Source organism: Theobroma cacao, chromosome 1 (genome assembly GCF_053813885.1).
Source record: "Theobroma cacao isolate CCN51 chromosome 1, ASM5381388v1, whole genome shotgun sequence".
NCBI classification, from domain to species: domain Eukaryota; kingdom Viridiplantae; phylum Streptophyta; class Magnoliopsida; order Malvales; family Malvaceae; genus Theobroma; species Theobroma cacao.
Window position 1 is genome coordinate 40770037 of NC_142639.1, and position 12719 is coordinate 40782755.

At 33.7% G+C, this 12719-nt stretch overlaps 3 protein-coding genes and 1 non-coding gene across 10 annotated transcripts; all 4 read left to right on the forward strand.

The window, feature by feature from the left end:
- The first annotated feature begins 37 nt into the window (after window positions 1–37).
- Window positions 38–3299, forward strand: LOC18614299 (glutathione S-transferase zeta class-like). Of its 6 annotated transcripts, none has more exons than XM_018122024.2 (10): window positions 38–280; window positions 401–494; window positions 720–776; window positions 863–948; window positions 1224–1295; window positions 1380–1448; window positions 1531–1606; window positions 1905–1966; window positions 2425–2501; window positions 2903–3299. In XM_018122024.2, the coding sequence occupies exons 1-10, from the start codon at window positions 272–274 to the stop codon at window positions 2919–2921; spliced, it is 621 nt and encodes a 206-aa protein (XP_017977513.2). In that variant the 5' UTR covers window positions 38–271; the 3' UTR covers window positions 2922–3299. The 6 variants fall into 6 exon arrangements, with proteins under 6 accessions (XP_017977513.2, XP_088659237.1, XP_017977503.2 ...); XM_018122014.2 differs by having other exon boundaries at window positions 126–280; window positions 2442–2501; XM_007051991.3 differs by having other exon boundaries at window positions 128–280; window positions 1395–1448; window positions 2442–2501.
- Window positions 3300–3671: 372 nt separating this feature from the next.
- Window positions 3672–5353, forward strand: LOC18614300 (methylsterol monooxygenase 1-1-like). The gene is made up of 5 exons (XM_007051994.3): window positions 3672–4093; window positions 4209–4531; window positions 4726–4873; window positions 4974–5006; window positions 5197–5353. The coding sequence occupies exons 1-5, from the start codon at window positions 3764–3766 to the stop codon at window positions 5209–5211; spliced, it is 849 nt and encodes a 282-aa protein (XP_007052056.3). The 5' UTR covers window positions 3672–3763; the 3' UTR covers window positions 5212–5353.
- A 2106-nt stretch (window positions 5354–7459) lies between these two features.
- On the forward strand, window positions 7460–10357 carry LOC18614301 (methylsterol monooxygenase 1-1-like). Of its 2 annotated transcripts, none has more exons than XM_088802882.1 (5): window positions 7460–7818; window positions 7947–8272; window positions 9146–9293; window positions 9394–9426; window positions 10048–10357. In XM_088802882.1, exons 1-5 carry the CDS (start codon window positions 7489–7491, stop codon window positions 10060–10062), a joined length of 852 nt encoding a protein of 283 aa, XP_088659008.1. In that variant the 5' UTR covers window positions 7460–7488; the 3' UTR covers window positions 10063–10357. The 2 variants fall into 2 exon arrangements, with proteins under 2 accessions (XP_088659008.1, XP_088659009.1); XM_088802883.1 differs by having other exon boundaries at window positions 10054–10357.
- A 2242-nt stretch (window positions 10358–12599) lies between these two features.
- On the forward strand, window positions 12600–12672 carry TRNAK-CUU (transfer RNA lysine (anticodon CUU)). The gene has a single exon. It is a non-coding gene; the product is annotated as a tRNA-Lys (tRNA).
- The last annotated feature ends 47 nt before the right edge of the window (window positions 12673–12719 follow it).

Genomic DNA, 12719 nt, shown 5'->3' on the forward strand with positions numbered 1-12719 from the left:
ATATATAAAATTTTCTTCTAACAAAACGGGGGCAAATCTGTCTGAGACGAGAAAGCAAACGAAACTCTCTTCGGCTCGTAGCCCTGTTAAAAGCTTATAGGAAAAAAAAAAAATTTGCTGACATGGCTTAACCAAAATATTTAACTGTACCTAAAAATTTGACTCGTGACAACGACAAGTCAACGGCTTTAGGACATGTCGCTGAAGCTGGACTGTTTAATTCAAGCGTCACCATGTTCTAAACCAAGTCTGAAGCTTCAGCTCAAAGCCAATGGCACCGGTATGATTTAAGGACATATTTTTTCTTTATTGATTCCAGAATTCCAAGAATTTGGCTTTCAATTTTTCCTAAAAAGCAAAGCTTCCTTATTTAGTATTGAATAATTTTTTCTTTTGGCAGAAAGATGGTGGCGAGGCGTCTTCCAAGCTCGTTTTGTATTCATACTGGCAGAGCTCCTGTTCTTGGCGTGTTCGCTTCGCTTTGAACCTCAAAGGTTTATCAGTTGCAAATTCTGTCACCTTATCTACTTGAATGATGCAATGTTCTAATACAATTTTGCCCTGATTTTATGGTCTGGGTTCCACAAATGTTCACTCTAAATTCAACTAGGTTTCAAGTAATTTCTGAATTCTGCGCGGTTTTGATTAGAAATAATAATTTACTGGGTTTCATGAGTGGTTTTGATCAAAAGGGTATGGGTTTTCTTATGGATCTGTAGGGCTTTCATATGAGTACAAAGCGGTGAACCTTGCGAAAGGAGAGCAGTTTACTCCAGGTGAACTCAAAGAGCAGAGAGAGATGAGTCCTATTATATTTTAATATGTAGAGCGATAATCTAATAAAATTATGTCTTTATTGCAGAGTTTGAGAAGTTGAACCCTCTGCATTTTGTTCCGGTTCTAGTTGATGGTGATGTTGTAGTCTCTGATTCGTATGCAATCTTGATGGTTAGTATTCTTGTATGGAATATTGCTTCCTTGGTTTCACTCTAAGCTTAGGAACCACAGGCCCATGTACTATTTTGACTAAAGGGAATTTGTGTTCCATCAAAGGGTTCAATTTGCTATTATCTTCATGTTATCTTGCTTTCTATTAAGGACTTGCTTTGAGTTTATTGTTTGAGATGATTTTACTTTTTGGAAAGGAGAGATGGTTTTACTTAGGTCTCCATTGTTCTTCATTTGAGCTGAAGTCTGAAGTTATTGTTGTTATTCTTGGTTAGTATTTGGAGGAAAAGTATCCTCAAAGAACTCTCTTACCAGCTGATCCCCAGCAAAAAGCCCTGAATCTTCAGGTAAGTGTCTTGGTAATTGGCTACTCTCTCATTTGGAAGTCTGTTGAGATTTTGATGACTTTCTTGCACTACTTCACTGAGTAGTTTATCATGCCACAGGTTGCCAGCATTATTAGCTCTAGCATACAGCCTCTTCTAATGCTGTCAATTCTGGTATATTCTGTTATATATGGATCAGTGCTTCTGATGTATTTATGCTTTAATCCTATGTCTTACCCCCCTTCATTTTTCTTAGAAATATCTTGAGGAAAAGGTTGGCCTAGAAGAGCGACTTCTATTTGTTCAAACTAATATTGAAAAAGGTTTCCTTGGTAAGTGTTTTTGTTCATGAGATCAATTGCTCCATTTTATCTTTTCTATTTCTCCTGTTGTTCTCAATGTTTTTATCTGTCTAATTTTTAATACTGTCATGTAGTATCTAAACAATTTAACTTTCATTCATGTATGTGTGATTGTGGATGGAGAATGGGGCTTTTGGGGCCGTAGTTTCATATTATATATGTGCAAAACATCTGCTTGATAATTGAATGTTTTTGTGTTTGCATAATATTGACTTAATACAGCTCACTTGGTGGTATTTGCATGAATTATTCTACCCCTGTTTTGCAGCTCTTGAGAAGTTGCTGAAAGACTTTGTTGGCAAATATGCCACAGGAGAAGAAGTATACATGGTATACTTTAGAGTCCTCTGTCCTCTTCATTTTCTGACTGTGCAAATTGTTGTACATTTCTGGTGGGAACTTAATTTACTTAGATTAGTGCCTCAACTAGAGGATGCATTACCATTCTACAAAAATGGGTTATATAGAAATTTAATCTCCTGATTATACATTAAACCTCCATGAAAATTAGTTCATCAAGACAATATTTATCTTGGCTTAGTCCATGATGAACTTTTACAAGCTAGGAATGCTGGTTTTATGTTACTTGAAGTTGTTTCTGCTTGGTTCTTGGAAGTAACTCTTTCCAACAGTTCTTTTATTTATTTCTCTCACGTATATCCTTTATCCAATGTAGTGATATTGTCCCTTAATACTCTGTGAATGCATGGCCATTTGGCTTTAGTTTTGATGCTTTATCTTAGACTGTTATTCTTCTCTTTGATTTTATTTCTTTATCAACAATTCAGGGTTTTGTCATTTGCAGGCTGATGTATTTATGGCACCTCAGATTGCTGTGGCTACAGAACGGTTTAAGATTGACATGGTAAAGTAGTCTTTCTCTCTAATCCTAACCTGTATTTTTTTCTTAGGCCATGATTTATCACATTTAAATGCCACTTTTATACCCAATTAGTACTCAAAAGTTGTTCTGTTTAAAATTCTATGGCATGGTTAGTTACACAAACATGAAAATGTCCAGGTTTGTGCACATATAATTCATCCTTCTTTTCTTTTCTGATCCCACCCCCTTTTGACCAGATTTTAGTCACTGATAGCTACCTAACATAGTTAACTCCAGCTTGGAGAAACCTGTACTGAACACTGATATGGTGGTCCCAACTTAAGATTATGCGAGGCATCGCAGAGAACTATTGCTGCTTAATGTATGTTCAGTTTAATTTCTTTGCATACACGTAAAATAAACGTTAATGTTTGTTTATGCAGTCCAAGTTCCCTACTTTAAGTAGGATATACGAGTCCCAGAGGGCATTACCTGAATTCTTAGCTGCCTCACCTGAAAGACAACCTGATGCTGTCCATTGATTATGGTGTTCCACTTGACTAGTTACAACCACAGCTTATTGCCGAGTAGTAGCGCCACATTGAAAGCAATTTGCTTTAAACTTTGTAAGATTTTACTGTGTCTGCTATTTGTATTAAGTTAGTCATTGGTTTTCAAATCCGATCTGAGGATTTTTCAGGAGACAAAAAACCCCTTGGATATCAAAGATGATTGTGTCTTTATTGTCTAAATATTTCTGGTGGTGGTAGTGTCAGCAGATTGGAAAGTTCATTTACATATGTAAGCTGCATATATGCATCAAAAGATTGCTCTCCTGCATGTATTTCTTCTGTTAATTCACCTTGTAAAATAATCTTGAAGTAGGCCGTAACAATGACATTTTAGTGAAATCAACAAGCAATGAGCGCAATAAATGTGAAGATTAAATAATAATAATAAAGGATAATCATGATCTCTTAATTGCACAATTTTTTTGTCTAGTAGCAGTGCTCCATTCTGAGAAGAAAGCTCCTTTTGTTGCACCGTGCAAGTTTTGGGCCGACAGACGTGGCTGGCTGGCGGTCATGCTCGTAGTACTTACTAGCTACCTGTTCCGTGAATCATTCTTCTGTCTTTCCAAGTAGTAATAAAATATGCATTATTTTCAAGCTCCAAATAGAATATTAAATACTATTTTCTTCATAATATTATTCTTCCTTTCTCACGCTATATATACATCTACATATTATCTCCCTCTCTATAATCTATACATAGAGGTTTTAAGACGTCAAAAACCAGAGAAAATGCTGCCATATCAAACCCTGGAAGAAGCAGCATTGGTTCTGGGAAGAAACCTAACCTTGGCAGAGAAACTATGGTACAATTATTCAGCTGATAAATCAGACTTCCTTCTGTACGGTCACAATATTTTCTTCTTGTGCTTGGTGTTCTCCCTGGCTCCTCTCCCCTACGCGTTCATCGAGCTCAGTAAGTTCGAGTACATGGCCAAGTTCAAGGTTCAAACAAAGATCAACATATCATTCTCCGGCATGTTTAAATGTTACAAAGCTGTGATGAAGAAGTTTATCGTCGTGGTGGGTCCTCTTCAAATCATTTCCTTCCCTACCGTTAAGGTATGAATGGAAACTTTCAATGGTAAACAATGAAATCTGCACTGCACTTGATCAGTAGGCGGATCATAAGATAACCAATTCATTTCAAATAAATTTTTTGGATGTTGAATCGCAGTGGGTTGGAATCCATACAAGCTTGCCATTGCCATCATTCTGGGAGATTTCGAGTCAATTGGTAGTTTACTTTCTCATAGAGGACTACACGAATTACTGGCTTCACCGGCTGCTCCACAGTAAATGGGGCTACGAAAAGATTCACTACATGCACCATGAATACAGTGCCCCCTTCGGATTTGCAGCTCCTTACGCCCATTGGGCAGAAATTCTTATTCTGGGTATTCCCACTTTTCTTGGTCCACTCATGATTCCATGCCACATTATCACTCTCTGCCTCTGGACCATTTTGCGCCATGTTGAAGCCATTCAGACACACAGCGGGTAAATATGAATATGCTTAATCTTTTCCTTTCCTGCCCAACTTTTCTTGAGCCAAGATTTCAACACTTAAATCAACCCAAAAGAATTCCCACAACTGCACTTGAAAATCATAATTTGCAAGGCTCAAATTCTCTTTTTCTTCAAAATTTTGTAGCTATATTTTTGTGCAATTGAATCATAATTAATGCATGCAGGTATGAGTTTCCTTGGAGTCCAACCAGATTCATACCATTCTACGTAGGAGCAGAGTACCATGATTATCACCACTACGTTGGAGGGCAAAGTCAGAGCAATTTTGCTTCAGTTTTTACCTATTGCGATCGTATTTATGGAACTGATCGGGTTAGTGTACAAATTAATTCGCTTTTACTTTTACTTTTTCGTCTGTTTATGATTAATTCGAGTTCTTTCGACTAATTAGTTATTTATCTTAACTAAGCAGGGTTACCGTCATCACAAGCAAGCCCTTAACAAGGTATTTGCATGATCATAAGCACAATTTGCATTGTTCTTACTTCCAAGAAAAATTAATTTAATTAAAAGAATTGAAATCAAAAGTTTAATTAAGTTGAGGTTTTGACTAATTAATACTGCAAATCACTTATAGCATATTAAATTTTTTTATACAATCTGTTAATACATTTTCTAATTTTATATTGGTGCAGCTGAAGGGCATGTGAAGAAGACGAACAAATTGGAAGAACTATGTGAATTATTATTATTAGTTTTTCGTATCAATTGTCTGCACTAATGTGAAATATCTGTATCTTTGTTTTCTAATTGCAAAATAATAAAGTATTCTATTTTCTCTTTTGTGATTAACTTGTTGTTCATGGCTGAAAGCTAACTTAATTAATTAAGACTCCTGATTTAAATTTACGAATAAAATCTTCATGTCACATTGTATATCTTCTGTTCCCTGCAAATAACTCAATAAATTTGTAAATTATCCATATTGATTAGTTCGGTTGCATTCAGTCTTCTGTATTAGTTCAAAGGTTAGAGACTCGATATAATTATTTATAAATAAATCCTAATTGATTAGTCAATACAAACATCATGCTTTTGAAAAAAAAATGCTTTTTGGGCCAATTAAGTGTTTGAGTGTTTTATATGCATATATATGATATGCACATACACATCGTCACATCGTGACCAATAAGTAAATAGACATTTTATCATGAAGCAATATTAAGCAATCAAATAGATATTTTTATATGCTTATTGTGGTATGACTTGTGCAACTATTTTAAGTTAAGCAGTCTTTGTATTGGACAGTCTTATGACTTCCACTTACTGTAATTTAGAGATTTATATAAATGAATACTTATTTTGACTGAATAAAAAAAAAATTAAGCAATCAAATCATTAATCAGTCAAAGGTCTTGCAATTAAAAAAAAGCAAGAAAATAAAAAAAAAATAAATTCAATTAAACAATCCTGCGGGCGGCTCTCGTTCGTTGGTTTGAATGTTTCAAGTTAATTAGAAACATCACTCATCATTTAATTTCTAAATATGGTCAAAGGAGAAAATTGGCATTGTTGCGGCGTGCAAGTTAATTTAAGCTTTGTTTCAAACTTCAATTAGAAAATAAATGAAATAAAATGTAGAGTATGCATTCAGTTTGTTGCTCTTGTCCTTTTATGGTAGTAAACCAAGGGGAAGAGTATAAATATTTCAATCGATCATAAATAGTAAGTGGAATATATAACTATATTCCGCCAATGTCTTTATCTAGTTACATATCAAATAATCAACCCAAATCTTCATCTGATTCAAGCATGTGCTGTTGATTTATTCCATCGATCCATTCGGATTTTACTTCTAATTGAAGAATGTATAAAAATTTTATTGAAATTGAAAAAAAGAAAAAAATGAAAAAAAATAAAAAATGCATGATACATGTGTCACGGATCTCAATCAATAAAAAATTAATTAAATTTTTTATTTATAAATAAGGATTTTCTTGTACTTAACAAACATGTTTAATTTTTTGGATTGAAATTATAGACTTGTGACACATCAACGGTAGATGTCATGGTGCTAGTGAGGAGTTATGAATCTTACACTAACCATGTAGTAAGTGAGAGTGGACATTTAAGGATTTATATCATCTTCAACATGTGAGATGTTTTTTGTGAGACAATTGTGGAGCTAGCGAGACAAAAGAGACAATATTTTGCTAATTGGTGTAGACCAATCGATAGTTGATGTGGACCGTGACAGTTGTAACAATAAGTTTTGTTGGAGAAGGGAGGATGTCAAAAGTGTCCTTGTATCCCTTGTTGGTCGAAAAGCAATGAATTTCAATACTACATTAACTGTGTACTCGAGTGTAAAATGAAATAGTAAATAGAATTAAATTTTTTTCCTCAAAAAATGCTTGAAAGCATGCAATTTTGCAGCCAAAATATCCTAATCTTTAAATCCCATATAAAATATAAAATAACTGAAGTAATCTTTTAATAGAATCATGCCTTTATTACAATCGAACCGTCCTAATTTTTAAACTAAAAATCTATACAATGGGATATCGAAATTTCAAAACATATCATATATAGCATCATTTCAAAAAAGAAAAAAATTATCAAAAGAAGAAGATTGTAATTTCTTTATTTCATTTGATGTTATTATAGTATGTTTTATTTGATATGTTATCGTAAATGTCAATTTTTATTCGATCCAGAATGAAAAATATAAAATCCAACAAGTCTTTTTCGTCATACCAAAAAACCTGTGTGCTAGTTCTCGTGGTACCTTCTGGGATGGAGCACTCCCTCAAGCGCTTGCCGTCTTTGACTTCTTAAGCATAGATTTTGTCTAACTTCAAAGCACCCCATCCGTTTCCTTCAATCTCTCTTTCTTCCTCTCACTATATATAAAATTTCTTGCTACAATAATCTTACATATACTGTTGTATTGCCAAGGTTAAGAAAGTCGAAAATTAAGAAGAAAAATGCTGCCATATCAGACCCTTGAAGAGGCAACGTTGGCTCTAGGAAGAAACCTAACCCTGGCGGAGAGACTATGGTACAACTATTCAGCTCAGAAATCGGACTTCCTCCTTTACAGTCACAATGCTCTTTTCATGATCTTGGTGTTCTCCTTGGTCCCTCTCCCCAGTGCGTTCATGGAGCTGAGTCAGTCAAAGAGAATGGACAAGTTCAAGATTCAACCCAACGTCAAAAGAACATTCTCCGACATGTTTAATTGTTATAAATATGTTATGAAGATGTTGGCTTTCGTGTTGGGTCCTCTTCAATTCGTTTCCTTCCCTGCCATTAAGGTATGACTAACTGTAGGTTGAAGCGACATGGGACAGTCAACGTTTTCTCTCGTACCAACACAGAATCTTTGTCGTTGTTGTTGTTCTTTCTTTTTGTTGTTCATTTACGTTTCTGGGTGTTTATGCAGTGGCTTGGGATTCATACAAGCTTGCCATTGCCATCGTTGTGGGAGGTTTTAAGTCAATTATTGGTTTACTTCCTTATCGAGGACTACGCCAGCTACTGGTTTCATCGGCTGCTGCTCCATAGCAAATGGGGCTACCATAAAATCCACTACGTGCACCATGAATACCGAGCTTCGTTTGGATTTACAGCTCTTTATACACACTGGGCAGAAATTCTGGTATTTGGTATTCCAACATTTCTTGGACCGGCCATGGTTCCATGCCACATGATCACACTCTGCCTATGGACCAGTTTGCGCCTTGTCGAGGCCATCGAGGCACACAACGGGTAAATATTTATAATAACAATAATAATAATAATACATACATACATACGAGCTGAAATTTTTTCTACTAAGTTTTCTTTTTTTGTTTATTACTTTTTGTTAGATTCATCATCACCCTTTTATATATACACACGTGATTTAATCATTGATTGTACATTTTCATATAAGTAATTGAAAAAATTTTAATTGAGTGGAGACTAGCTAACCCGCTTATACTTAGCTTATACCGTCTCCTTTTGATACATATTTTATTAATTTGACTTCTTTATAAAATATTTTGAACTATGACTTTAATTATTTTAAACTATTGTGTCATTAAATAAATTTTAACAATATATTATTTCTTTTTTTTTCTTTGTTCATTTTCTTTTTAGAATGTTTCGAATTGATTTTTTTCCTTTTCTTAAGACACTATTTTTACTCTTTTAATATAATAAACATATTTTTCATGATTTTTTTAATTTTTCATATTAAAAGGTTTCCAATGATTACATTATAAAAAGTTTTAACATAATATTTAAAAAAGTGTCTCAATTATTTAACAAAAAATTCAAATAAATTTTATTCTTTTATTATCTTCAATTAACTCTTTATATATCAAATCAAATAGGTCTTTATTACTTATAGTTGACTAACTGTTATTAGTTAAAATTAAAACGTCATTTGTCATTTTAAATTATATGGTGCTGATATGACGTATTAATATATTATAATAAATGATAACGTGATATATTAATATAGTTTGACAATATGATAACGTGGTTGACGATGTGACGATGTGACGATATGCTAATGTAATATGTTATAGTATATGATGCTGTTTTCCTTCCTTTCCTTTTTGTATTGTGCATATATATTAACCATAATGATACAAGGTTTGAGTTTCCTTGGAGTCCGACCAAATTCATACCATTTTACGTTGGTGCGGAGTACCATGATTATCATCACTACGTTGGAGGACAAAGTCAGAGCAATTTTGCTTCGGTTTTTACCTACTGCGATTTTATCTATGGAACTAATAAGGTCCGTCTGTATATATACAAATTATAATTAACATTTACTTAATTGTGTATGATAAATTATCTGACTTCTTGTCACTAATTAATGCATGAATTCAATTCAGGGATATCGCCATCGCAAGCAAGCCCTTGAAAAGGTACTCCATAACCACAATATGCTTATCTTGTTAATGAAAGATTTGGGATTGCATATTTATGTTGATAAATTAATCCTAAAAGGTTTGAGTAATATGCTTATCTTGACTGACTTGGTTTGGCTTTACTAGTAATTTGATAAAATAATTATTTTTTTTATAATTGAGAGAGGGGGATATGAACCCTACTCTCTAGGTAGGGGGATAATACACCTACCAATAAACCAAATGCTCAGTTGCATAAAATAATTATTTTATACATAGAAGATTAAATAAGATTTAAATTTAAATTAATTAGAGTAAATTGATATGTATTAGCTATAAACCTGTAAAGGCATGTATACTAGTACAAAGAAAACAAGATTAATTTTAAAGAATTTTCAATTATAATAATTTTAACAGTATGGTAATTTACAGATATTCATGATATCTAAAAGTGAAATAGCTAGCTACCTATGAGGAAAATGTGTAAGTTAACATTGCAGAATAATCAAATTCAATATAACTAGAAGATAATAATGTGGTGTTAGCTTAGTATCATTATCGTTTAGATTAAACTAAAGTTGTCAATTTTCGATTTGATGATGCTATATATACTTGTAGTATCTAATTTACTGTGTGTAGTTGAAGGGCAAGTGAGGAAGTGGCAGTGAACATAGCGGAAATACTAAGGATATCTCTTCATTGAAAGGCTTCAAGTCAGATTCATTGAGTAAATAGGGACTCTCTCACCTAAATTATAGTCAGATCATAGACTTGCTCCTTTTTTTTTTTTTTTGAAAAAAAAAAAGATTATTTTTCCTCGGACATTTCTATATCTCAATATGTATATACCCCTTGTTTTGATTTACGGGTTATTATTTGCAAACATTATTAAAAAAAATTGCCAAATAATGACTTTGCGCTACAAATGACATGCTAGAGTGCAAGGCTGGTGGGGGCTCGTGGGCGTTTCATCAAACTGTCATTAAGATTTATAAGATTGGTGACCCAGCTAAGCAAATTTAATAATGTGGAAATAATGGGTGGTTGAGCTTGGTATATGATTGGTGACCCAGCTAAGCTAAGCAAATTTAATAAAGTGGAAAATCTATTTTCTTCATGGATACATGATTACAAATCTTTTGGGATTCTTTTGATATCATTATCATTTTGTTTAATATATAGAAGATATGCATACAACATGGTTAACCATTTCAAATGTGTTCAAAAGTCTTGATTTTGTCTCAAAGGTGAAGATTTACATCAAATTTAAGCAATAACTTGTAAGCATCATCAGGGAAAAAAAAAAAAAAACGTAGCAATAGAACTTTTGCCCTTTCCTTCTATTGCTGAAGGTTAGACTCTGATTTTTGTCAATTAAGTATCTCACAGAAATTTGAGTTAGAGAATAGAGGAATTCAGAGTTTCTTTCCAACTAGATACAAGCGATTTTTTGTGTGGCAAGCACAGTAGGCAATTACAGGACCTTCTTTCGTAGGGATAAATGAGCAATCGTCGCACCAATTAAGGTTGTTGAGGTGATTTCAAGGGATAGAGAGTGTTCATATTTCATAACCTTTAGTGCACGTTTGGTACAGGGAATAGCTAAGCTATTCCCTGTCTATTCCCAAAGGAATAGCTTACCTCCGTTTGGTATGGTAATACCACAAAGAATAGCTATTACTTAGTAATAGCTATTCTCTCAAAAAAGGTAAAACTCAGGCTTAGTTAAACCCGAGGCTCCCCATGGTTTTTACTATTCCGTGACCATGGGAATAGCTTTGAATTATAATATGACTAAAATGCCCCTTACTGTTTATAAATATTACAACCCTAGACCTATATATATATTTTTTTTCTCATTTTCTCATTTTCTTTCTCTCTCTTCCCCCATTCTTTCCTCTCTTATTCTCTCTCTAAGTGGCATCAACGCCGGAGATGATGTTAGCGGCGGCGGCGACGGCAGCGAAAGCGACGGCGACTGCGACGGAAGCGGCTGTGACGGCGATTTTATGACCGAATATGGTCGGACCAGGTTACGCCGGAGATTTGGCCAGATCTGGCACTCAACGGCCAGATCTGGCAGCGGGAAGCACCGGATCTGGTGCTTCCCGACCAGATCCCACGGTTGGATCTGGCACTCCACAGCCAGATCTAGCCGCGGGGAAGCGCCGATCTGGCGCCGTAGTGGCCAGATCTGGCCACAAGGTGCGCCAGATCGGCGTTTTGTTACACCGGTCGCCTTTCCGGCGACCGGCTCATGAAAAAAAAAAAAAAGGAAAAAAATAAAATAAAAGAATAAATTATTTATAAAATTTAAAATATTAATATTTTGTATATAATTTAAACATTATTAATATTAATATGATTAAAATATTAAATATTAATATTTAAACTATTAATGTTTTATTTATTAAATTATTAATATATTAAATTTTTAATGAATATAAAAATAAAAATTATTAATATTTTTAATAATAATAATATTAAATTATAAATAAAATATTATTAATTAAAATATTAGTAATTAAATTATATTAAAATATTTATATTTAAATTATTAATTATTAATATTTTAATTAATTATAAATTATTAATATTTAAAAAATAAAATAAAAATAATTAAATATAATAAAGGGTATTTTTGTCTTTTTATTTTCTATTCCTTTCCTATTCTAAAGCTATTGTTACCAACTAAACACTGTAATAAGTCATAATAATTATTCCTACTCGATTCCATTCATCATACCAAACTATATAATACTTATTCTATTCTATTCCCACCTCATTCTATTCCCACGTAATAACTATTCTATTCCATTCCTATCTATTCCGCGAACCAAACGTGCCATTAGGGTAGCTTTGGCAACAATTGTAGTACTATTCTTGACTTACTACCCATTCTTCTCTGATAGTGGCTATCCCAAAGAAGTTGACATCGTAAATCATTAGTAATTTGTGGGTATGGCTTCCCTTGAATGGATTCCTACTAAATTTGTATCCATTTTCGAAGGTACTGATCTCAGAAGACTATTAAATTTAAACTAACATTTAGCTCTCCTTTGTCAACCTACCACAAATTTACCATTGCATTCGTGATTAAACACAAGTGATTGGGGCTTAATCCATTCATGGGTTGGGCAATTAGTCTTTGGGGCTCATGGGAGGAAAATTATAAATTCTAAAAAATGACAGCCCGTCTAGCTCAGTCGGTAGAGCGCAAGGCTCTTAACCTTGTGGTCGTGGGTTCGAGCCCCACGGTGGGCGTTCTTTTGTAATAGCCGCATCCCGCGACAGCTGCTAAACTCACCTTT

Coding starts and splice junctions, on each gene's coding strand:
- LOC18614299 (XM_018122014.2), top strand. Junction 777..862: donor AGGAGAGCAGTTTACTCCAG/GTGAACTCAAAG, acceptor TCTTTATTGCAG/AGTTTGAGAAGTTGAACCCT. Junction 1,449..1,530: donor TTCTAATGCTGTCAATTCTG/GTATATTCTGTT, acceptor CATTTTTCTTAG/AAATATCTTGAGGAAAAGGT.
- LOC18614301 (XM_088802882.1), top strand. CDS start 7,489: ATGCTGCCATATCAGACCCTTGAAGAGGCAACGTTGGCTCTAGGAAGA. Junction 7,819..7,946: donor TTTCCTTCCCTGCCATTAAG/GTATGACTAACT, acceptor GTGTTTATGCAG/TGGCTTGGGATTCATACAAG. Junction 9,294..9,393: donor TTATCTATGGAACTAATAAG/GTCCGTCTGTAT, acceptor AATTCAATTCAG/GGATATCGCCATCGCAAGCA.
- LOC18614300 (XM_007051994.3), top strand. CDS start 3,764: ATGCTGCCATATCAAACCCTGGAAGAAGCAGCATTGGTTCTGGGAAGA. Junction 4,094..4,208: donor TTTCCTTCCCTACCGTTAAG/GTATGAATGGAA, acceptor GTTGAATCGCAG/TGGGTTGGAATCCATACAAG. Junction 4,532..4,725: donor GCCATTCAGACACACAGCGG/GTAAATATGAAT, acceptor TAATGCATGCAG/GTATGAGTTTCCTTGGAGTC.